Source organism: Acomys minous, assembly GCF_964271855.1.
Source record: "Acomys minous genome assembly, chromosome: 18".
In the NCBI taxonomy this organism is placed as follows: domain Eukaryota; kingdom Metazoa; phylum Chordata; class Mammalia; order Rodentia; family Muridae; genus Acomys; species Acomys minous.
In genome coordinates, this window is record NC_140501.1 from 53,230,536 (window position 1) to 53,255,461 (window position 24,926).

At 49.8% G+C, this 24,926-nt stretch overlaps 1 protein-coding gene across 1 annotated transcript; it reads left to right on the forward strand.

Moving 5' to 3' along the window:
• The first annotated feature begins 1,648 nt into the window (after window positions 1-1,648).
• On the forward strand, window positions 1,649-23,050 carry LOC311589289 (L-gulonolactone oxidase). The gene is made up of 12 exons (XM_084767598.1): window positions 1,649-1,798; window positions 2,649-2,750; window positions 6,114-6,239; window positions 7,783-7,877; window positions 9,251-9,341; window positions 11,769-11,954; window positions 14,583-14,690; window positions 15,326-15,402; window positions 18,926-19,075; window positions 19,303-19,467; window positions 21,345-21,435; window positions 21,959-23,050. Exons 1-12 carry the CDS (start codon window positions 1,796-1,798, stop codon window positions 22,085-22,087), a joined length of 1,323 nt encoding a protein of 440 aa, XP_084623724.1. The 5' UTR covers window positions 1,649-1,795; the 3' UTR covers window positions 22,088-23,050.
• Window positions 23,051-24,926: the final 1,876 nt, after the last annotated feature.

Consider the following 24,926-nt stretch of genomic DNA (forward strand, 5'->3'; position numbering starts at 1 on the left):
GCATCATGAGTAAGATGACTTCATGTGTAAGATGGCTTCATGTGTAAGATGACTTCGTGTGTAAGATGGCTTCATGTGTAAGATGGCTTCGTGTGTAAGATGGCTTCATGTGTAAGATGACTTCATGTGTAAGATGGCGTCATGTGTAAGATGACTTCATGTGTAAGATGGCTTCATGTGTAAGATGGCTTCATGTGTAAGATGGCTTCATGTGTAAATGGCTTCATGTGTAAGATGACTTCATGTGTAAGATGGCTTCATGTGTAAGATGGCTTCGTGTGTAAGATGGCGTCATGTGTAAGATGACTTCATGTGTAAGATGGCGTCATGTGTAAGATGACTTCATGTGTAAGATGGCTTCATGTGTAAGATGGCTTCACGTGTAAGATGGCTTCGTGTGTAAGATGGCTTCATGTGTAAGATGACTTCATGTGTAAGATGGCTTCTTGCTGACTTAGAAACTATGCTCAAGATAAGGGTCAAGGGTTCTTGACTGAGGTAAACATAACACCTGTGGGAGTCAAGATGGGCCTGGCCCTAAGACAGCGGAAGTCACTCATTAAACTACAAGTGACACCACTCATAAGAACTTTATGATCTAAAACTAATGCTCAAGTTAGAGGGAAAGTGTCTGGGATACACAAAAATTACTATTCTGGAAGATACAGCCAGAGCCTGTCTTGCTGGACAGTAAAGGATCACCAGATTGTAAAACTCTGTCACTCCTGGCATTCCAGGAAGAGCGGCTACACACTCGTTCCATCAAAGAGGTGAGCTGTGTGGTTAACTTTCCAGGCTTCCCCAGTGCTTGTCTGTGTGCCCAAGGCCTTCCCCATCTCTACACAAGAGCATACCGTTCTCAAAGGATGAGCCCTTGGGCTCCAGGGCTCACCCTCACCTTCATGGGTAATGGCCCTACTTTGGATGGTAGTCTTTACTTTGAGCTTTTGTTGTTTTTAGACTCCAAGGCCTCCTGGTGAACCTCACCTTTAACCCCAGCATTCAGGTGATGCCGAATTCCAGGAAAGTCAGAGCTACACAGGAAAACCTTGTCTCAGAAAAGCAAACAAACAAAACAAAAAGCAAACAAACAAACAAAAACCAACAAAGAACCCAAGGTGACCCTAAGGACAATATGTATTTCCATGGCTTCAGTAAAGGAGAGACACAAAATGAAGGTAGAGGTGTCAGGCTTCTGTCCTGCTTTCAGACACCTTGTCCATCCACGTGGGGAGTCTGAGATTCAAGCATCTGTTTCAGTAGGATACCAGTTACTGATTCTTAGTGTCACCCAGCTGTCCCCTCCCACAAACAACATAGATCAGTGTGGAAGTGGGTGGCTCAGTACAAGAGCTGCCCCTGACGCAGGCTGTGCCAGACACCAAGGCAGTCAGCCCAGCTCTGAGCCTGGGGGACAGGCTGGCATCCTTTAACTCCAGACCCCTAAGGCTGGTCTCAGATCTTAGGCAGAGGGTTTTAGGAGCACAGCAGCTGCAATTAACCCACCCATCTTTCAACTTTCCTTTGAGCTCCATGGAAGAGGGCGGGAGGTGGGGCTCAGCTGCTATTTGCAGAGACTGCCTGGGTTCTGCAGGGGAGGAGGAGCCTGTTCAGCACTGATTTCCTGCCATTGCCCCACATGCCTTGATTTGCCTGGCTAAACATCCACTCCCATTCTGCCTGAGGTAACCCAGAGCTGAGGTGGCCTGACCTGCACCTGCTGCCCACGGCTTTGTTCTTCTTTCTGTAGGAACGCTTCAAGTCAAGTCATCGGACCCCACTGACCACTGGAACCATGGTAGGAATGATAGGGGGTCCATGATACAGCCAATAGATGCAGCTGCGTCCATGGCTGCACCTGTGAGCCAGGTGTGGCTGGGTCCCTGGGAGGAGCCATGGGAGCCCTCCAAGTGGACTTGGGGGAAATTGTTGAGGTGTTAGAAAAGACATGAGAAAGGAAGGCCTGGGCTGGACTCTTAATGCCTTCACTGACCTTTACCTCTCTGAGCCTTGACTTTGGCAACTGAAAGAAAACTAATGTCTACACTTTTGTGACATTAATGTAAGCTCTAATAAAATAGGACACACAGAAGATCCAGCAGTGTCTGGCTATGCAGTGGTGTGCAACAAACGCCATTCTCATTTCTAGGCTAGAGGCCAACAGGATGGGTGATACTGCCTCAGAGCCCCTAAGACATACCCTTCCCCACTAGAGAAGCCAGATCACCCCCCACAGCCCTTGCCTCCAGGGCCATCTCTTCCCAGACAGCCCTACTGGGCTTATCTACTGGGCTTATCACCAACAAAGTGCCTGGAGCAGAGATTGACCCGAGCCCTGGTTTATCAGGATTCATCCTTGTCTTTGATCCCAGCTATCCCCTTGACCTCAGAATGGGCAGAATTTCCATGCGTCTGACCGGCAGGGATCACAAGATAACACCGGTGTGTACTGTGAATGTCAGAGCAGCCGGCACTGTTTGATCTTCCTACTGGCCCTGACCTAAGAACCTTGGTGGCCAAAGGGAGCTGGGGCTCTGTGCTCTGGGCATGTCCACTCCTCTCTGTGATGAGCGGTGTGGGGCAGCGTACCATGAGGATAGAGTCACTGCTGGCCTGCTTGCTGAGATCTGGCTCTTTTCCTGGTATAGGTCCACGGGTACAAAGGAGTCCGGTTCCAAAACTGGGCAAAGACCTATGGCTGCAGCCCAGAGATGTACTACCAGCCCACATCAATGGAGGAGGTCAGAGAGGTGGGTGTCTGTCAACACCACATGGGCTGCCCAGCCTGCAGCCACAGCCCTGGCCCTGGAAGAGGCTGGGGTTGTGGGGGAGGGGATAGGGGAGGACAGCCTTCCTAGTCTAAGAACCTATCCCAGTCAAAAACTGCTGACCTGATCCGGCAAATGTGTGCTTACACAGGTATCTATGCACACCAGCTTATACGTGTATCTGTGTATAGGTGTATGTGCATGTGTGTATATGTGTGCCCATGCACGGGTAAAGGCAAAGCTCTTCTTCCTCCTCTCCACAGCTCCAGGCCTGCTCAGCAGCCTGTTGTAATTTTCTATGCCTATCCCATGCCTGCACAGCAGGGTCCCAAGGGCATCCTTGTCTGTACTCACTTTGCATATACCTGTACCCGGGCGTACACACACACACACACATACACACACACACACACACACACACTCACTCACAGACACATACATACACATTCATGCACGCTTGTGCACATGCAGATGCGTGAACATCCATGAATGTAGTGCATATATGAATGTAAACCAATGCACATGTATATATTCATGTGCATAGGCACACATATACACGCCTATACACAGATACACTTAGAGACTGGTGTGCATAGATACCTGTGTGAGCACACATTTATGCACAAACATGCACTTAAAGCCTGTCACTTGCTCACTTAGGCCAGTGCATTTGCAGCAGGTGTAGTGGCACATGCCTTTAATCCCAGCACTCAGGAGGCAGAAGCAGGCAGATCTCTGTGAGTTCGAGGCCAGCCTGGTCTACAAAGTGAGTCAGGGCAGCCAAAGCTATACAGAGAAACCCTGTCTTGGAAAAAAAAAAGCCTGTGCACATGCTCACATAGGACTATGCACAAACACATGTACACGGGCTTGTGTACACGTGTGTGTATATACACATACATATGCATGAATGTTTGTACACACACATAAACACACATGCACAGACTCACTCCCATTTACATCACATACGAGATGACCTTCTGAGAATTATCAGGGTTCTGGGGAAAGACACCATGAGTGTAGGGATTGAGGACTGTACCCTAAGGGACAAGAAAGCATCAAGAGTGAGGGAGAAGCTGCAAAGCAAAGTGGCTTTGATGTGGCTGGGCAGTTAGGGCATGATGGAGGACGCCAGAAGTCTGCTTTTTGGCCCAGCTACCTAAGATGCTTTCTGACACAAGCTGGTAGCCACATGACTTGTTTGTAGTACTAATAGGCTAAAGGGTAGTGTTTCCATGGGGGGCCCACAGAATCCAGTGAAAATAAAAACTAGGTGTGTGACCAGGAAACTCCAGGACGGCAGTGTGAGAGAATGTCTTTCTCAGCCTAAAATGGGAGAAGCGGGCGGTGTGGCCAGCAAGCCCCAGCCAATCGCCAACGGGAATGCTGTGTGTCACCGCTTGTAAGATATGTCCCGAGGCACCTGGACAGATGTGTTTGAGTAAAGAAAGTGAGTGGATTCATTGAGGTAACGCCACGGATCCACATCTTTATTCTTCCAAAAATTTCCAGACCCAATCTACCTGTGTCATCCCTTGGATGGGTTGCAGTCAGCCATGGTTTCTTTAGCACCTTCGCTGCAGCATAGAGGTAGATTAAGAGCCCTCGTCGTCACTACGATGCCTCTGGAAGGCTTTGTATTGTTGAGGAATGCAGTGAGGTGTGTCTTCTAAAGGCTTTAAGCTCTCAGTTGGTAGAGTGCTTGCTGTAGAGGAGTTCTAATTCAGAACATGGCTGCTCTAGAAAGAGATCATATCCAAAGACCTAGGTCTGAGTGGTCTGGCTGGAATACAGACATGCCTTTAATTCCAGGAGACAGAAGCAAGCGGATCTCTGAGTTCAAAGGCCAGCTGGATATAGAGCAAGTTTCAGGTAGAGAAAAGATTAGGCTCAGTAGTCTTTAATCCCAGCACTCAGGAGACAGAGGATGCAGGCCTCTGAGTGTTCTGTTCAGGCAGTTCAGTTGAGTCAGTGAGTTGAGGGCAGTGCAGTGGAGCTGAGTTTGTGGCAGTTCAGTTCGTGGAATTGAGAGATAGTTTTACCAGGAGAGTTGTACAGAGACCAGTTGCAGAGGGAGAACAGGCTAGACACAGGTGAAGACAGAGAATAAGAAGGAGCCAGAAAGCTTGAATATCTTGCTAAGGTTAGTATGAGGCCAAGCAGAGCAATTCAGTCAGAGGCTGAGAGAGAAGCCAGATGGAATCAGTCAGCCAGGAGAGGAGTTTGAGCCAGAACAGCTGAGTTGAGACAGCCAGCTAGAGTTCAGAATGAAGACAGGCGTGGTGGCGCATGCCTTTAATCCCAGCACTCGAGAGGCAGAGGCAAGTGGATCACTGTGAGTTCGAGGCCAGCCTGGTCTACAAAGGGAGTCCAGGACAGTCAAGGCTACACAGAGAAACCCTGTCTTGAAAAACCACACACACACACACACACACACACACACACACACAACAACAACAACAACAACAGAGTTCAGAATGAACTAGAAAGAGTGATCTTATTCAACAGTAAGTCTCAGGGGCTGAAAACATTCTAGGCCTAGATTAGGTTATAAGGATGCTAGACACTTCCAGGACTAGGCCTAGGTTAGCAGACCGAGGCAGTAAGCCTCTAAGATGACAAGACAGGTGATTGAAAGTTACTTTTTCAGCTTGCCTGATAAACACAAAAGTCCCAGGTTCCATTCCCAGCACTGCACATACTGATGTAGTGATACACACTCTAATCCAGCACTCAGGGGGAAGATGAGGAGTTCTAGGCCACCCTTGGCTACACAGTGAGTTTGAGGCCAGCCTGGGCTACATGAGTCTCAAAAAGGAAAGCCCTGCACGCTGGCCCATATGGTGGCTCAGACGCTAGCATTAGGGAGGCAGGAAGACCACAAGTTAGAGGACAGATTGGGCACCAATACCAAGACCTTGTCTCAGAACACCAGAGCCAAATGGAAAGAAGGCCAAGCCGTGCACGGTGGCGCACTCACTCCTGTAATCCCATCAGAGGCAGGCGGATCGCTGTGAGTTCAAGGCCAGCCTGGTCTGCAAAGCGAGTCCAGGACAGCCAAAGCTACACAGAGAAACCCCCGTCTTGAAAAAAACAAAACAAAACAAAAACAAAAACACCAAAATGGAAAGAATGCCTGGAGCTGCCATAGGAGGAGGAACAAGACTAACCTCACAGCCCATTTCTCTGGCTCTCTTCCTCAAGCCAGGAAGGGTCCATCCATGCCAAAGGCACTCCCCATAACTTTGCCTCACACCACAGCCAGCAGGCTCTGCAGGCTATGCCGGGCCCTGAAGGCCCCCTGGCTTCTCTCTGAACAGGGCCTGACGGGCGTTGTCTTGGCAGGTGCTAGCCCTGGCTCGGCAGCAGAACAAGAGAGTGAAGGTGGTGGGTGGTGGCCACTCCCCCTCGGACATCGCCTGTACAGACGGCTTCATGATCCACATGGGCAAGATGAACCGTATTCTCCAGGTACTGGGGCCCTTGGCTCCTTCTCCTCAGCTTGTTCCCAAGCTGAACAGCTTCAGTCTCTGTCCTGGATTCCTGGCATGAAATCTTTAGCCTTCGCCTCAGTCCCCAGCCTCTCCCTGCTCGGGGTCCTCAGGGTGACACCCTTGTCCCTGTCCTTCCCCCGGAGCCCTCCCTGGGCTTGCTCAGGCCACTTGTCAAGTCTACCTGGACCTTTCTGGCCACACAGGGCGCGTCCACACCGCCTCCTGCTATAGCTCCCGTTCCACCTCGTTTAAAGAGGTGTGAGAGAGTAGACTCCCAGGGACAAATGCAGAAGAACACAAAGGGACACCGAGCTAGGCTTACAGATAGAGAAATGAAGATCAGGGACAGGCAGTGACTTGCCTGTGGTCACACAGCAAACAACAGCAAAGCTGGACCCAGACTCAGAACTGCCACTAGCCTTCTGTTGGAACACTATCCATGCAGTTCCACCAGGACCCACTTGCCTCGGGGACTTGGGATCCCAGAAATGTGTGCTTAGGACTCCAGTCCTCACCTGCTGGGGCTGGCTTCCCTGAGCAGAGTTCCACAGAATGTCCCCCGCTCCCCCACAACCAGCTAGCAATGACCCAGGTTTCTCTACTGTGAGGGTGTTTACTCAGACTGACAGGCTGTACTTCAGAGCAAACATCAATCGTGGCAGTAATAAACTCTGATTGCTAATTAGTGAAGACTAGGTGGGCTCCAGCAATTGATTTTCCAAGCTCTGAGACCTGAGTGGCTGGGTGAACAAGTTCTTCGCAGTTGGGCGGTTGTGGATTTGGCGTTTCTGCTCCTATGACCTTGGCTCTTGGTGTGGCCCTTTCGCTGCAGTCAGATCTCAGTATCCTGACCCGACCGAAGCAGACATCCAGAGGGAAGTTTGTGCTTAGACGTTTCTCTTCCATTCCCAGTTCTTCGCCAGGTCTTCGGGGTGAGAGCAGGCAGAGACTTTGTCCTCCAAATAGCAAGACCAGGTCCTGTGGCAACAGGCCCTGTCCCATTTTCCCCAGTGTGGACAGGGTGCAGAAACATAAGAGTGTGGCCCAGTCCCCAGGCTAGCCCAAGTGTCCCTGGGCAAAGCTCTTTACTTCTCTGACTCTCGTTTCTTTCCCCTGTGAAAAGAGAAGTCACATGGAACATTCTAAAAGGCCAGAGGTGGGGCTCAGTGGAGAGTGCGTGTCCAGCATGCACCAAGGCCCAGGTTCTGTTTACAACACTAAATAAATAACTGACGTCATGAGACAGGCACCAAGGAGTTAAGGCACGCTTCTGTAATCCCTCCACTTGGAAGGTGGACACAGAAGCATTGTATGTTGAGGCTAGCCTGGGCTACGTACTGTTTCAAAAACAAGTTTTCCCGCAACATTCCAGCCTTCTTGGGGCTCAGTACCCGCCTCCCCTGGCTTTAGATTGAAGAGTGGCTCAAACTGACCGCAGGCTAGGGTAGCCATGCTCCCATCCCAGGGAAGCAAGGGCCCAAGTGTGGCCTAGCTCATCGCAGTCTGTGCTGACCTTACAGGTGGACCAGGAGAAGAAGCAAGTGACAGTAGAAGCGGGTGTCCTCCTGGCTGACCTGCACCCACAGCTGGAAAAGCATGGCCTGGCGCTGTCTAAGTAAGAGTCTCCCCTCCCCCACCTGGGCCAGGGCTGCCTCCTCCCTCCTTGCTCTGGGCCCCATTCTCAAAGATCAAGCATTGAGTTAATCATGCTTCTTGGGGTGTGCCCCTTCCTCAAGGCTCTCTGCCTTTCTTACTCAGGCTGCCTTGTCATGCCCCGTGGGTTAAGGGGGAAACAGGTCCGTGTTTAGCAGAGTTTTGAGCAATGGTCTTGAACCAGGATGAGGCGATTAAGGATTGAGTCTTTCCAAAAGGCCTCAATATACAACTGGAAATACACAACTATGGAGGCCAGCCCACAAAGACAGGCAAAAACAGTCCTGGAGGGCAGAAGAGCAGGGTGGTATTTCCTGAGATGGCCTCTGTCCCTCCACCCAAGTGCATTTGCCATTGCTTACCCTAGTGCTAGGGGTTGCCATCGACACAGCAGTCAAATGCGGTCTGTGACTGTGGATCTCACCCAAGAGAAAGCACTGCCAGATGTTGGAACATTGGTCTAGAAATCTCACTACAGCTGAAATTAACCCTGTGGAAATCTGTGATTGATCTTCAAGCATTGGTGGTCGGCTTGCCTCAGCCTTTCTGGCATAGTCCCCACCATTCTGCAGTATAGAGACCATTGTCCCCACCTCTCCAAAAGCCAGGATGACAAGCAAAACCTAGACCCCCACCTTTGAGGAGCTCCAGCAAGGGGCAGGTGGATGCAGAAACTGACCAGCGTTGATCAGGAAATAGGTGCAATGTCAGGGGTATGTTGAGGGGGTAGCAAAAGATTCAGAGAACCCTAAGTTTATCACTATTCATTCTGGGCCTGGACCCCAGTCTAAGGAGCTTAGATTTCTTCTGGAGTCCCAAGGAAGCTGTGTATGTTTCCAAATAGGACTGGTGACTGGTCTCTCTCTCTCTCTCTCTCTCTCTCTCTCTCTCTCTCTCTCTCTCTCTCTCTTCCCCTCCTTTCCTGCCATCTCAGGGAGGCAGGACCAAGACAGTACCATGAGCCTTGCTGGGTTGGGAGCAGAAGAGTCTTAGCCAGATCATGTGGCTGTGCTTGCAGAAGATGCCTTTGGGGTATGGGGGGGGGGGGGGAAGGGACCTGTTAAACTTCAGAGACCTCAAAAGACTAAACATATAGTCCTCCCTGAAAACTGGCCCATGCCCCAACCAGCTAATCTGATTGTCCACGGAGATCAGAAAACTGGGGTCCAGAGAGATGGTCTGATCATAAGCTGGGCCATCAAAGGTGAAAAGGGAATTCTGAGGCAGAAAGAGAGTCTTCTGCCCCAAGAAGCACCTGCTTCATCTGGGGTTCCCGTGGTCCTGAGCAGCCTAACTGATCTCTGATGCTCCTCTCGTTCTACCTGCTGAGCCCAGTCTGGGAGCGGTGTCTGATGTGACAGCTGCTGGCGTCATAGGGTCCGGAACACATAACACAGGAATCAAGCACGGCATCCTGGCCACCCAGGTGAGTTGGCTCTTGTGTCCTTGGCCACTTAGGTGGGTCTCCTGTGTTCATGGCAGGGCAGGTACAGCTCCACATGGGCTTCAGACAGGTACCCCCAGAAATACCTTTTCCTTCCTTAAACTTTATTAGGTCTAAAAGAACCCCAGGCTTGTGAGTGCTTTACCCAGCCCAAGGGACACTATCATCCCCACCCCTGCATATCCTGTATCCTTATGGGCAGCACAAGGCAGGGGAGGGGGACCAGGCAGGGAGGGAGCAGCAACTCCATTGGAAGTTATAACCAGGAAGCAGACGGGAGATGAGACTACCCCAATGTAGCAGTGGAGGTAGGACCCGGGGAAGGTACAGGGGCGAACTGTGCAGAGTCTGTCACATCTTTAACTTCATGTGATGAGAGTCCAGTTTGGGGAAGTGGTTAAGAGTACTAATTTGGAAACTGCAGCTTGAATCTTAACCTATATCCATCACTCCACGGATATGCATGCACTGGTAGACCCTAGCTTCTGGGTACCTTGCTTCTGGGTCCTTAGCTAAAGTGAAGATAGCCCAATCCACAGGGAGAAGACAAATAGAGTTAAGGCCATGAATTAGCACACATGGTACATAGCACACCAGGAACAGCCTTTCTGAAGGCCAAACACCTTCAATTTTTAACACTGGCAACTTGGAGTTCTTGTTGGCTTTTGCCATCTAAAAGCTGGGTCCCAGGGGCCCATGGGTAGCTGGGGGTAGAGGCAGCCTAACAATACCCCCAGGATACGAGCCCAGCTCTTTCCACTATCCAGGTCTGATGTCAAGCTGCCATGTCAGTTGCTACACACTAGTCATCCCGTATAAAATTAATTTCAAGTGGCCACCCATTAAAAAACCCACATTGGATTTATTGGTTACTTTTCTTTGGAAGCCCCACTGAGCAGGCCGGGGAATCACAGGGGAGAGCTTGTTCTGTGTTATGCTGTGTCACACTGACGGCAACTATGTTGGTCATTCTTTGGCACCATAACAAAATGTCTGAGGAAAATCACGTCCAAGAAGGGGGAGTACATTTTGCTCATGGTTTTGGAGGAAGGGAAGGGACTCAGGAAAGCTGATTACTACACAGCAGCCAGGAACTAAAGTCAGCAACAGAAAAAGGGGCCAAGCACAGGAGGGGGTCCTTCCAGGGCATGCCTCCAATAATGTATTTCTCCCAGATAGACTTCAAATCTTAATTTTTCACAACCTCCATCCTTGACAAGGCTAGATGTGTTATGTGTTAATGTGGCTTCCACCAAACCCACCACCTGGCAACCAAGACTTTAAGATACGTACCTGTAGAAGCAAGATGAGGGGGTGGACAGCTCTCAAATTGGCTTACAGCAGGAGATTAATCAAAGGCTTCACGTCTGATCCTCCTACCTTTTGAGGCAGTTACAACTATCATCCGCCAAGGTCGCATGAGCAGTCAATGCAGAGCCCCCCGCCCCACTCTCTTATGATGCATCTCACAGGCCTGCTATCTTTCCAGGCTCTGAACCTACAACAGAGTCCAGGCTCCTGTAACAGCCTCTGAGATGCCACCCCCCCCTCACCACAGCTGGCCACCTTGTCCCATTTCTGTCAGGTCTTCCTCTCTGCTCTCCGGTCACTGTTAATCAGGATTAGTTCAGCTGTAGCCGCCCTCTGTCCCTGAGCAACCAAGCACCAATCGCACATGTCAGAAGCAATTTCCATCCAAATTAGCAGGGAGCGGACTACAGAGAAGGACCTCAATATCCTTGAAAGAGAGAGAGAGAGAGAGAGACAGAGCGAGAGAGAGAGAGAGAGAGAGAGAGAGAGAGAGAGAGAGAGAGAGAGAGAGAGAGAGAGAGAGCATTCTTTTAGAAGTGGGCACCAGGGGCACCTCTATCAATTTCCCACCAAATGCCTCCATACTAGAAGAAATCCTAAGTTTCTGGTCAGTTGAGACTAGGCAGGAGTATTATTTCCTTAGGGTAGGGGTGGGGGCAGGGAGGGGGATCCGTGTCCCCTATTGAAGAGGAAGACTCCACACGGCTGGAGAAGGCTGTGGGATCACACTATACTGTGTCATCTCGGGAAACACATGTGCTTACTTTGCTTTGTCAAGAACCTTCGCTGGGGACCTATGCCCTCAGAGAACGTCCCTGCCCCCCCCCCCCCAGGCAAAGGAAGCTAGCTGCTTCTTGATTTTGAGGCCAGATCTCTACTGAGATCTGATGCCAGACACAGCTTTCCTCTCACTCATTTCTCCCCTCAGATCCCAGAATGCCCTCTCAGGTGGTAACAGTAGACCTGATTAGGAAGTTGTGCGGATGGCCATGGTGGCTCCTGGGAATAGGAGTTATCTAGCCTCTGTCGTAAGGACAAGCCAGGAAGTGGGGTGATGACAGGGAGGGCTTTTAAGTGTGACACCTCTCCCAATGCCAGGTGGTGGCCTTGACCCTGATGACAGCTGATGGGACAGTTCTGGAATGTTCTGAGTCAAGCAATGCAGATGTGTTCCAAGCTGCACGGGTGCACCTGGGCTGTCTAGGTGTCATCCTCACCGTCACCCTGCAGTGCGTGCCACAGTTCCACCTGCAGGAGACATCCTTTCCTTCTACCCTCAAAGAGGTACTTGTCTTTTGCTCCCCGCTGCCCAGCCTCAGAAAACAAACGGAAGTCCTGACAAAGGGTCCCAGCCCTCAGACAGCTCCCATGGACCTCTGATGCCCTGGGGGGCAGGATCTTACTTCACCCAACCTTCCTTGGCCCAAGAGATACCTTGGTCAGAAACTTGCTGGGCTGTAAAACCCAGAAGAACCTCAGGACTTACTGATATGTAGATGTGGAAGGGGTTTGGGTAGAGAGCTGTCCTAGGAAAAGTGGGGACTAGCTGGGTTTTTTTTTTACAACTTTTTTTTGTTTTTGTTTGTTTGTTTTTGGTTTTTTGAGACAAGGTTTCTCTGTGTAGCCTTGGCTGTTCTAGACTCACTTTGTAGACAAGGCTGGCCTCGAACTCACAGTGATCCACCTGCCTCTGCCTCCTGAGCGCTGGGATTCTGGGATTAAAGATATGCGCCACCATGCGTGGCACCTTTTCTTTTTTGTAAGATTTATTTATTCATTATGTATACAATGTTCTGCCTGCATGTGCAACTGCAAACCAGAAGAAGGGAACAGATCTCATTATAGATGGTTGTGAGCCACCATGTGATTCCTGGGAATTTAACTCAGGACCTTTTTGAAAGAGCAACCAGTGCCCTTAACCTCTGAGCCATCTCCCCAGCCCCAGACTGGCTGTTCTTAAGGGCATTGACTCCCACCTGTCCTGTGAGGACATGCCAAAGCTCCCTTCCCATGGAAGGCACCACAGGCTTGATCTGTCCCTAATCTCTAAACATATTTACATTCTAAAGAACAGTGACAGAAGGGCCAGGCATGGTGGCACACACCTTTAATCCCAGCACTCAGGAGGCAGAGGCAGGTGGATCGCTGTGAGTCTGAGGCCAGCCTGGTCTACAAAGCAAGTCCAGGACAGCCAAGGATACACAGAGAAACCCTGTCTCAAAAAAAAAAAAAAAAAAAAAAAAAAAAAGAACAGTGACAGAGATCTTAAACCCCCCTCCCTAGGCAACTGATCACCCCAAAATTGTGGACTTTTGTGAAGGAAAGAGAACTTTGAAAACAGGGCATTTGCCTGATGAGAGAGCACAGAGAGGTACCACAGGGAGACAGAGGGTTAGCTAGACAGGAGTAAAGATGGCGAGGAGTCTGTAGTGTCCCAAAAGTAGCAGGTAATGGGCATCCACAGCAGGCCACAGGGAGTCAGATTAATACCCAGGTCAGATCAATCCCAGGAGAGCATTGCTGGCCTCCATGAGGAGAATTCCTTAGAGACATTTGTGCTGTGATACCATCTCCAAGGAGGTAGTAAGGATCCAATGATGAAGATGATGGTGATGAACATGAGGATGATAGTGATGGTAATGACAGAGACAAAGGTGGTGGTGATGGTGATGATGGTGATGATGGTGATGATGGTGATGATGGTGATGATGGTGATGAGGAAGCAGCTTGTGATGGGGAGGATCGTGATGGTGATGAAGATAATGGTGGTGGTGCTGATGGCAATGATGGTAGTGAAGTTAAAGATGATGATCATAAAGATGGTGGTGATGAAGATAGTGTGATGGTGGTGGTGAAAATAGTGATGACAAAGATGCTGATGATGACAATGATGACAATTAGCATAAACTCAATAGTACTAGATGCAGGACCTGGAGCCTTTGTAGAGACTCTCTTGTGCCTAGTACCATTTTAAGTACTTTCTGGTCATATGATCTCATTCGATCTTCATAACAATCCCACTGGCTGCTGACACTGGCTCGAGTCTGTACAGACCACTAATCATTCCTTGAGCTAGGATGGTGCTCATCTCCTCTAAGCTACTTGGGAAAGTCAATACATATGTGAGTGATTTTAACACCCAGCATATTTTAAGATGTATACCATACTATTTGGTAATATTAAGACAACTTAAGTATTTTCTCCTATTGGAAGTAAGCCAAGACACAGCTAGGTCTTGACTTCTGGGCTTCCTGACTTCTTCTTGTGAATAACAGCCTCTCCTGGGACTAGTTTTTTTTTCTTTATTTATTTATTTTTGTTTGTTTGTTTTTGGTTTGGTTTGGTTTGGTTTGGTTTGGTTTGGTTTTAGTTTTGGTTTTGGTTTTGGTTTCTCAAGACAGGGTTTCTCTGTGTAGCCTTGGCTGTCCTAGACTCGCTTTGTAAACCAAGCTGGCCTCGAACTCACAGAGATATACCTGCCTCTGCCTCCCAAGGGCTGGGATTACAGGTGTGCGCCACTGTACCCGGCTCAGGACTCATTCCTTTGCATTACTGTCACCAGTGCATGACAGAAGCATCTTAAATGAGAAAAGGTGTTCTGCCCATCATGTCAGGGAGGGCACAATAGACAGAGCAGGAAGCAGAGGAAAGGGAGTACAGTGAGGGACCAGGGCAAGTTACCCACTTCCTCCAACTATGCCCTACCTTTGACCCCTTGCCGCTCCTCACAATGCCTTCACATTATGAGTCCAACAAGAGATTGGCTCATTGAGTCAACGAGAGACCTCATGCGCTACCCATCTCTGGAGACGCCCCCACGGACCCACCCAGGTCGGCTTCACTGATCTAGGTGTTTCTCAGTCAAGTTGACAGTCAAGATATCTGTCCTTCTTCCTTTTCCTCTTGCGCCAGGTCCTCGACAACCTGGACAGCCACCTGAAGAAGTCAGAGTACTTCCGCTTCCTCTGGTTTCCTCACAGTGAGAACGTCAGCATCATCTACCAAGACCACACCGACAAGGTAGCTGCAGTGTGGGCCCAACCTTGCACAGCATCCTGGGGCTGCCAGTCACCAACACACATGCACACTCTATCCTCACCACACACATAGCCCGCACACTCTCCATCCAGGGTGACTGACGTTTGTTGTCCCGGTAGCCCCCCGGAAATGGGATTATCCACAAAAGTACAGTTATGAAGTAACAGCACAGATAATTTTGTGGTTGGGGGGGTGTCACCCCATGAGGAACTGTACTAAAGGGTCACAGCATTAGGAAGGTTAAGAACCACTGCTGTAGGTTGACAGTAGCTGATAGTCACCTACACCATAGGATCTCAGGAGGAGGGCAGATGGCATCTTTGTCTTCTGGAAAAATAAATACAGGCCAGTGAGATAGCTCATCTGGAAAAGGCATTTCCTGCCAAGCTTGATGACCTAAGTTCAATTCCTGGGACCCATGTGGTGGAAATTAGCTCCGCTATGTAGAAGTAAGGCTTCCAAATTGTCCCGGTAGGTGGGCCATCTCACTTTCCTCCCTCCCGCTCTAGCATGAAGTCACGCCTGGGACGTGTCTTCCAGGCTGACATTATAATAATATGGAAGTCAGAAGGCAGGTGAGCACCTGGCGCCTAACTCACAGTGTGTGTCCCTCCCAGGCCCCCTCCTCTGCGTCTAACTGGTTTTGGGACTACGCCGTCGGGTTCTATCTACTGGAGTTCTTGCTCTGGATCAGGTAGGGGTTCCACGAGTCCTCTGTCACCACATCCCCCCTATGCTGCGGAGGATGAAATCCCTCAGAAGAGCCCCACCTTCACACCTGCAAGTTCCTGGGTCTGCCTCCTGGGTCTAGCCCTGGCTGTGCATTGGAACCACCTGGAGAGCTTAGGGTTCACTCTAAGGTCAAAGAACAACATCATTACAAGGATTTGAAGGCATAGTTTTAATAAGACGCCCCAGGGGCCGCGAGCCAGTGGACTGGGAGAGGCAAGAGGAAGATATATATATATATATCTTGGGGAAGTCGGGGGTGAGTCCACATGAGCAATGCCTGTGTTAAGTCAGTGGGAGTGGAGGTAAAAAAAAGAAAAAGTGGTGGATGGGTGGCTTGGTGGTTGGGTGGACGGATACTAAATGTCAGTCAGTTTTTTGTTGCTATGAGAAAACATGTGAGAAAATCACTTTAAAGAAAGGAGGTTTTGTGTGTGTGTGTGTGTGTGTGTGTGTGTGTGTGTGTGTGTACACGTGTGTGTGCATGTGTGTGTGTGTGTGCACCGAGTCAATACCAGGCATCCTCCTCCTTCACTTCCACCTCAGTTTTCAATACAGCCTCTCGTTAGACAGTTTGAGCAACAAGCCCCAGGCTGTGCTTATCTCCACTCTCTCTGCCCCGGGGTTACAAGCAAACACTGCCATCCTGGCTTTTTTTTTTCTTTTTCTTTCTTTCTTTCTACATGGACTGTGGGAGAGTTGAAATCAGATCTTGATTTTTACACAGGAAGCATCTTATTATTATCCAAGCCATCTCCCCAGACTCCAGGATCAAACCCTTAACACACAGGCTTTGGAGGGACCACACCCAAACCACAGTGCTGGCTATCTCTGAGAGGTACAAGTGTCAGACCAATAACAAGTAGCAGGAGAGGCCAGACGCGGGCTAAAAGGTTTCGGGGCAACTGAAGCTGGCCTGTCACCATCAGAGTGGGTGTCCCAGTGGTACTGAGATGGTAGATAGACTCAGTGGCATGCTGTTGGCAGCAGAAGGAACATTGTCACTGACAATGGTGTGTGGTCATCCAGGTACATTGTTCTGGCTTCCCAATGGAAAGAGAGGAGGAAAAGAACGCTCCCTCCTGGAATTTTATTTTGCCACCACTGTGTTCCCCTCCTGGAAGCCATCCTCACTGCCTCCCAGGCCAGTTATAGAGTTTTCTCTCTGGCAATGTTGGTAACCTCTCCGTGCCTCAGTTTCCGTGTCTGAAGAGAGAGTGCAGTGATAGAGTCTACCTCAGGGCATGTGAGATGGCTTAAGCCCCTCACCCACCCACTGGAAGGAGGATGGTGTGTAAGGCAGGCTGTCACCTCACGCCTTTCACACGTCTCTCACTTTGCAGGTCTCCTATCTATCCTGAGGGAAGTGCTGCCTAGGGGTCACAGGCCCAGGTGGGACACGGTGGAAAGGCTGGCTGGTGCTGGCTAAGTTTCTCATATGTCCCGTTCCACACTGTCCACCATCCCCCTCAGCCCCACAGCAGCGGATTCTACTGCAACCCTGCAACCCTCAACCCTCCACACAACAGCTAAGCTTATCGCTCTGTTGCTTCTGACCAATGGCAAATGAGACTTTTTTTTTCCCTTAAAGATTTATTTATTTATGATGTATATAGTGTTTCGCCTGCATGTACACCTGCAGGCCAGAAGAGGGCACCAGATCTCATTACAGATGGTTTGTGAGCCACCATTTGGTTGCTAGGAATTGAATTTAGGACCTTTGGAAGAGCAGCCAGTGCTCTTAACCTCTGAGCCATCTCTCCAGCCCCAAATGATACTTTCTTTAAGACATAATTTACATGCCATGCAGCTCATCTTTAAGTGAACCATCCACTGGCTCTTGTGTCTCCTATAACCATCCCCTCCTTTATGCCAAGAATGCCAACATTATGAAGGAGCCTTATTGCCGCCAGCCCTTAGTGGAAGATGTTAGGAGGCAGCTCAGCTGTGGAGGACCCTGAGTTGTTCTTTGTCTTGGTGACTGATTTGGTCAAGGTCCCCAGACTTTATGGGGGATGAACTCATGGTATTTGGGTGGGCTTCCCCTGTGGTGGTCCCCACGATAAGCTTTGGGATTTCACTCCCTGGGCCTGGATCCAGCCAGGCTTGAGGCTGCCCTTGCTGGTTCTGTGTACTCGTGTAACTAAGGTTCCCAAAGGGCACAGCTTTACATCCTTAGCCTATTGGGACGGCTCCTTGGGCCTTCAGTGATGTGTCACAGTTGGAGAGCCTCAGCTCTGGGGCCTCAGGCAGCACCAGCTGTGATGCATGCCCTGCAGGCCCAGCCACAGAGGACAGATATAGGCATGCTAGTTGGATAGAGAGCCCAGGACGTTATTCCCTCCCTCCCATCCTGTAACACCCTGGGACAATGCTGACAGTGTTCTTGCCTTTGTGTCATAGCTACAATAAACATTTAGGGTTTTCATTAAGAAAAAAGGGAGCCTGTGACTACTTGAATATACACATGTGTGTACAAGTGTGTTTCTGCATGTTTATGTATGTGTGTGTTTACATTTGCATGTATGTCTCTATGTGTGTGCACACATGTGTACATGTATGTCTGTGTATGTTTCTTTGTGTGTGTGTGTATAGATTTTGAAAATAGTGACTTGTTTCTTTTTTTAAGATATATTTATTATGTGTACAGTGCTCTGCCTGCATGGACACTCACACACCAGATGAGGGCATCAGATCACATTATAGATGGTTGTGAGGCATCATGTGGTTGCTAGGAATCGAATTCAGGACCTCTGGAAGAGCAGTCAGTGCTTTTAACCTCTGAGCCATCTCTCCAGCCCCAGTAGCATGTTTCTAGAGCCAAAAGCTGGGACGTAGTTGTGGCTTCATCCAAGAAGCACTGGGTTCTCCTTTTATAGTTCCCTAGGGAACTCCCAGCATTGTTTCTAGGGGCAGAAGTCTAATCCAAGACCCTCTCCCAGGACACTGGCCACTTTTAGCTGCTTACTCTGGGAAGCATTAAATCAAAGCTCCCAGGGTGTAGAAGGAGGGTGAATGGCACATTCTTTATGGAGCTAAACCTGGTAGGCACCTGCTAAAGTTAAAACTGCAAATCAGCCTAGCTAGGCTTTGAGTCATAGACATTTGTTATTTATTTTGGTTTTACGAGACAGGATTTCTCTGTGTATATCCTAGACTCACTTTGTAGACCAGGCTGGCCTCGAACTCACAGCAATGCACCTCCCTCTGCCTTCTGAGGGCTGGGATTAAAGGCGTGCGCCACCATGCCTGGTGACATTGCACGCATCTTAGGAGCTGTTGGTAAGTGAAAGGCGAGAAAAAGCAGCCACTGTCCCTACCCAGACCAACACCATACTGGCTCAGCCTGGACACAACATGGCCACTGGGAGACAAAGAGTGAGAAGTGAGGGCCTCCTCTGAAAAGAACTCACTCCATGCCTGCACACAGCTGACGCACAGTAAATACTTCCCTCCCCCCCGCCAACCCCTCCGCCCTGCCCCCACAGCACCTTTGTGCCGTACCTGGTGGGCTGGATCAACCGCTTCTTCTTCTGGCTGCTGTTCAACCGCAAGAAGGAGAGCAGCAACCTCAGCCACAAGATCTTCACCTACGAGTGTCGCTTCAAGCAGCACGTCCAAGACTGGGCCATCCCCAGGTAGGGCCACACCCAGACAGGGCTATCCCCAGCTAAGACCTTCCCCCAGATAGGGCACTCCCCAAGACCTACCCTGAAAATAAAAAGGGGGGGGGGCAACAACTCTAGAGCTGGGAGTCCCTATCACCATGAGTCCCCAGTACTCAGGTCCCATGGGGCTGGGAGAAGGACTGGGGTCTGGGGTCATCTCTTCTTAACTCTGAAATCTCTCCCCGGGCGGAGGACAGGGAGAAGACCAAGGAGGCCCTGTTGGAGCTCAAGGCCATGCTGGAGGCTCACCCCAAAGTGGTGGCCCACTTCCCCGTGGAGGTGCGCTTCACCCGAGGTGATGAGATCCTGCTGAGCCCCTGCTTCCAGAGGGACAGCTGCTACATGAACATCATCATGTACAGGTGACACTCTCTGCAGGGGGTAGGGTGCAGGGAGCTGTCCCCTCGTGCGTAAAGGGGCTTCCTCTTCTTCCTTCATCTCCCGCCTTCTCTACTGGGAGGTGACGCCCATCTTAGCAGCTGGAGACGGTAGCGCACTCCTTTGAGGTCTTATGATGTTCCCTCCCTGTGGTCGCTTGTGACCTATGCCACGTAGAGGCTATGCTGCCCCCCACTGTATTCTGGCATCAATAGTGAATTGATACTAATGAGGACCATCAGCTGTTTGTGATGACTATGTAATGGGATGAGCACTGTCTTCTAGCTCACGTGCTCATGCCTGTAAGATGCCTGCTGGCCTGGAAGCCATGCTGTGTCGGGATGGACTCTGAGACAAGTTTAGGTTCAACAGAAGAGAGGCGTATACCCTAAGTTAGGTCCCTGCCTGCGAGGATGCACTTGTCAATCCCGTGCCTGGCTTTCTTTTCCCTCTCTCTTCAGCCAGCGCGAGGCACCTGAAGGAATTGTCTTTTCCGGTTTCTTGCTAAGCTGTATCCCTCATCTGCCATCTGCCCCTCCTCCCATCTCACTTCATGCCTCCAAACGTTGCAAAGCCTTCTCTGGCTTTGAAAAATAAAGTAAGCACCCTGATCTCTTTAGGGTGTTCCTCCCCTTGGGGATGGCTCTAAATCACTGCAAAGCCAGGAACAACTAAATGTATAGTTTTTAGGGAGCCTCGAAGAGCCACAGAAGACTTCCTGAAAGAGCGGTGGACTAGTTCATAGAGGGCATGGCTATGGTGAGGCTCGTGTGTCACTGTTCTGCATGTCTCTTCATCTCGTTCATGTGTCACTGCTCTGCGTGTCTCCTCATCTTTTCCCTCCTTGAATTTGAGTTCAAATGCAGAAGTGAGAGTTGCCACGGATGCATCTGAGCATGTTTGTTTGGAATCTTAGCACTGAAGCCAGATTTGGGGATCAGTCATTTTGGGGCTGGGCGAGAGGACCAATTAGAGACAGTAGGTTACACAGCTTTGCTTACCAGATGTGAAGGAAGTCATGTGGGGATCCCAAGGCACTCACCAAAGCTGTGTGTGTGCGTGTGTGTGTGTGTGTGTGTGTGTGTGTGTGTGTGTGTTTGTGTGTGTGTGTGTGTGAGAGAGAGAGAGAGAGAGACAGAGACAGAGACAGAGACAGAGACAGAGACAGAGACAGAGACAGAGAGGGGTGTGAGTATTGTATATGACTTGTATGTGTGGGTGCTGTGCAAATATCATGTGTGTTATGCATGTATATCATGTGTGAATACTAGCTGTGTAACTATGGTGTGTGTTGTACATAAATATTGTGTATTTTAAGTATTATATGTGAGAAATTTTGTATTATTTGTATATTGTTTGAATACTGTATGCATGACCAGCATGGGCATATTGTGTGATAGTTAGAGTGGAGACTTATTCTGACAAACACACCACTAGCAGTTTTGTCACAAGGGACATCATCACCCTGTGCAAACCTCCATGGTATAACCTCTGCACACAGCTAGGCTGCACGCCTGCACAATACACTGTATCTGTTGTGTACTATTGTAGCTAACCTGTGTAAAGCAATGACCTGGGCAAGAGGAGTATTTCGCCTCCATTGCCTTAGGAGTCTGTCTTTTACCAAAATTAAACTCACAGTAATGTCCAGGTACCACTGGCGAATACAAGAAGAGACAAAGTCTTGGGGGAACCCTTGGGGATGTGCAGTGAGCAAAAGCCCCCAGGTGCCTGGCCTGGCTGTGCTGTTCTGCAAGGAGAGCACAGCCTGATCTCCAGTCACCTGCCAGATTAGGGGCAGGTCACAGAGGGCACATCATGGCACAGGGCCAGCTAACCACCTTCTTCCTCTCTCCCCTAGGCCCTACGGCAAGGACGTACCTAGGCTGGACTACTGGCTGGCCTATGAGACCATCATGAAGAAGTTTGGAGGCAGACCCCACTGGGCAAAGGTAAAACTTTCAGACTTGCCTGCCTCTACACCTATGGCCTCGGGGCAGCTGCTATGCGATTTGAGTCCACTAGAGGGCGCTCTCCTCCCTGTTACACTGAGGAGCCTCTTAGAGCCCTGACTATGCCTTTCCTACACTATGGCACCTGAAGCCTAGACTTTGCAGAGCCCTTGGGGGTTCTTCATAGAAACTTCCTTCGCTTTATCAGATTTTCCTATGGAGCTTGTGGACCGGATAAGGTAGGCATCAGTGTGCCCATTTAACAAATAGAAAAGTGAAGGCCTGTGTGGTGGTGGAACCAGAGCTGGGCCTTCCGGGTTGGGGGGTACCAGTGCCGCATCCTAAGCCCTTACAGCTGTACTTTCCAGATCCCTTTCTTTCTGCCTGGGGGCCTGTATCGTGTGTAGAAGAGGGGGTACAGTGCCATCACGCAGGCTCAGGAACTCTGGGTGCTGGCCAGCAGCCTCCCTTGACCTGTGAGCTCTGTGAGGACAAAGCCTGCTACTTCTGGTTGCTTCTACAGGCCCACAACTGCACCAGGAAGGACTTTGAGAAAATGTACCCTGCCTTTCGCAAGTTCTGTGACATCCGGGAGAGGCTGGACCCCACTGGAATGTTCTTAAATTCGTACCTGGAGAAGGTGTTTTATTGAAGCCGGAAGTGGAAGCAAGCCGCCCTGCCCTCTCACTTTTCTGCTGCCTCGGTGGGGTGGGGGTGGGGGGCCGGAGTGGAGCAGTAGAGCGACCTCTTCTTCTGACCCCAGAGAAGGCCTGGGCTCTGGGCAGCGCCTCTGTGCTTCTTTCTCCATTATCTCCTTAACAAGCTGTGGCCTCTGGAATTCCTGCTTCTTCTTTCCATGAGTCACGCCTACGTTACAATCATCCCAGGAGAAAGGGGATCCTTTCGTTTCTGTCCAGATTTGGTCATTCCTAGGTTCTACATGTTTATCAGGTACAGAGAGATTCCTGGAGCCCACAGGTCTCTAGCCTTCCTCAGAAGGGAACCCTTGGCGAAAGTCTTGGCACAGAAGTGGCATGGAGCATGCTCTGCTTTTTCTTTCTTTCTTTCTTCCCCCCATCCCCCCCATCTCTCTCTCTCTCCCCCCTCCCTCTTTCCAGACAGGGTTTCTCTGTGTAACAGCCCTGGCTGTCCTAGACTCATTTTGTAGACCAGCCTGGCCTCAAACTCACAGATATCCACCTGCCTCTGCCTCCTGAGTGCTGGGATTAAAGGCATGCACCACCACACCTGTCACTTTGCTTTCTTTTATCCTTAAAGGTCTTTTGAATGCCGACTGCCTGTTGGTCCCAGGCAAGCAGTCTTCCAGAAGGGTTCATCTGGCCTTCTGACTGCCACAGCCTGACTCTCACAGTGTTTAGAGTGAAACCTGCCTCATCTTCTTAACAAAGACCAATAGTTGATCCCTGTCTGTCTCTCCCTTTACCTTGGAGACAATTCTTTAGAGAGGGATCCCAGCATGTCACCATGTCCCTGGCTTTCCCCAGCTATCGCCCTCATCTTCCTCTTCACAAGATATGACTTCGGTTTGCTCTGCAGCTTTTCTGGAGTGTTCCTTGGAGAACTATGGTGCTTCAGGTACTTTGTAAGAATTAAAAGGCTCTGAAGTTTGGTTTTTGTTTTGTCTTTTTGTTTTGTTTTTGCCCTTGAGAAATTCATACTTTAATTCTTTATCTTAGAAAGAGTTAAAATGCAAAGTGTGCTTACCAACAGAACTGTCAGATCAGCTGAGGGCCAAATGACTTGGATAGACATTTCTCTACAGCACATACACAAAAGCCTACAAATGCACAAAACCGCGTTCAACATCAGTGCATCTCAGGGAAGTGTAGAGGAAGCTACAGTGACGTGCCGCTAGTAGTATCAACAGCAACAAACATTTAAATGTAGAAGCTTACTTAAAACACTATGAAGTTTTCAATTAGTTTTTAAAACTTGATTGCCTTCATCTCGAGTCTGAGCTTTGTTGATAACAATGTCACGTTGGCAGGTCAAAAAGTTGGATGTGCTTACCGGAGGAAGCTTTGGGACCACAAGAGTCCACACTAACTGTAAGCAGAGTTTGCAGCCTTCAGGCTGCCTTGCAGACTAAGGCTTGTGAAGTCACAGGTACCTAAGCCCAACATGGAACCCCTCACTATAGATGTATCCATTTGTCTTTGGTGGGCTCTGAAATGGACTGGCCACAGCAAACACGCAGTAAATGTGGAGCTAGAGAGATGACTCAGAGTATATACTGCTCTTGTTGAGGACCCAAATTTGATCCCCAGCTCATGATCAGGAGGCTTATGACCACCTATAGCTCTAGCTCCCCCTTCTGGACTCTGTGGGTACCTGCACTCATGTGCACAAACCCACGCATAGACTCATGCTTGCACACAAGTAAAGGTAAGTCATTTGGAGGGTGAGAATAGTAGTAAACTAAACCCTGAGGCATTGGAAATCTCCAGGTCTAAATTGCCTTCCACAAAAGAGGAAATTGAGGCTCAGGGAAGTGAAGAAACCGGTCAACATCTGAGAGCAAGCTACATAAGACAATGTCTTTAACCTCTTCAACCAAAGCCAAGGGGAATGAGATGGGCTGCATAGGCCTGGGGCTCGGGGAAGGCCAGCTACTTCTTGCTTAAAGGAAACCACGGGGGCTGTCTGATATCATGACCTCCCAAGCCCAGCTGGGGCCAACATGGCTGACCAACCTGCCTGCTGACTGTCCTTGGCTTCACTATAATGGCAGCTTGCAAGACTGCCTTTGCCACTATTCATCTGATGTCATAACACGTCTGGAAAGCCCCATTAAAGGTCAAAAAGAGGTGAGCCCTAACCCCGGGAAAATCCACACGTGGAATCTCCCACTTCACTTGAACTCATAAATCAGCCCCCCTCCCAGTAAGTTTTCTCGTAAAGGGAGCTCTCTAAATCCCAGCGACTCCGCTCTCTTGAGAAGCCCTCCCTTCCTCAGATGTCCTTCTGCCCGCTTCTCAGGTGTGTGTCTCTCTCCACGCCCACACTTAGAGAAGCATGGATCATCTTCTATCAAGTCCCCAACTTTCCCTCTTTCCTTGTTCAATTCCAACTCCACTTCATACGGACTCATCCTAAAGATGCTATTTTTGGAGCAGAACAGTGCACACAAGCAGCAGCCTGGAGAGAGCATTCCCTCCTGACCTGAGCTCCTGCTACAGTGTGTTTCTCTCCCCACCTCCCACCCCTGAGACAGGGTTTTTCTGTGTAGCTTTGACTGTCCTGGACTCGCTTTGTCGACCAGGCTGGCCTCGAACTCACAGCGATACAGTGTGTCTTTTTGATAGTTTACATCTCAGTTGTTACACTCTATCAACTGAGCATTCTCTTCAAGACAGATAGGCAGTAAAGGACACTAGCCCCGTCTCTGCCTGTGGGAACTTGTGGGTACTGAGATGTGTGCCCAGCCTGAACTCTTCTAATAAGTAGGCAGTAATCAGTACAGTGTGCAA

Bases quoted from the DNA above. Each gene is read 5' to 3' on its own strand.
- LOC311589289 (XM_084767598.1), top strand. The intron at 6,240-7,782 runs GTACTGGGGCCC...CTGACCTTACAG, and splicing joins AGATGAACCGTATTCTCCAG to GTGGACCAGGAGAAGAAGCA. The intron at 21,436-21,958 runs GTAAAACTTTCA...TTGCTTCTACAG, and splicing joins GCAGACCCCACTGGGCAAAG to GCCCACAACTGCACCAGGAA.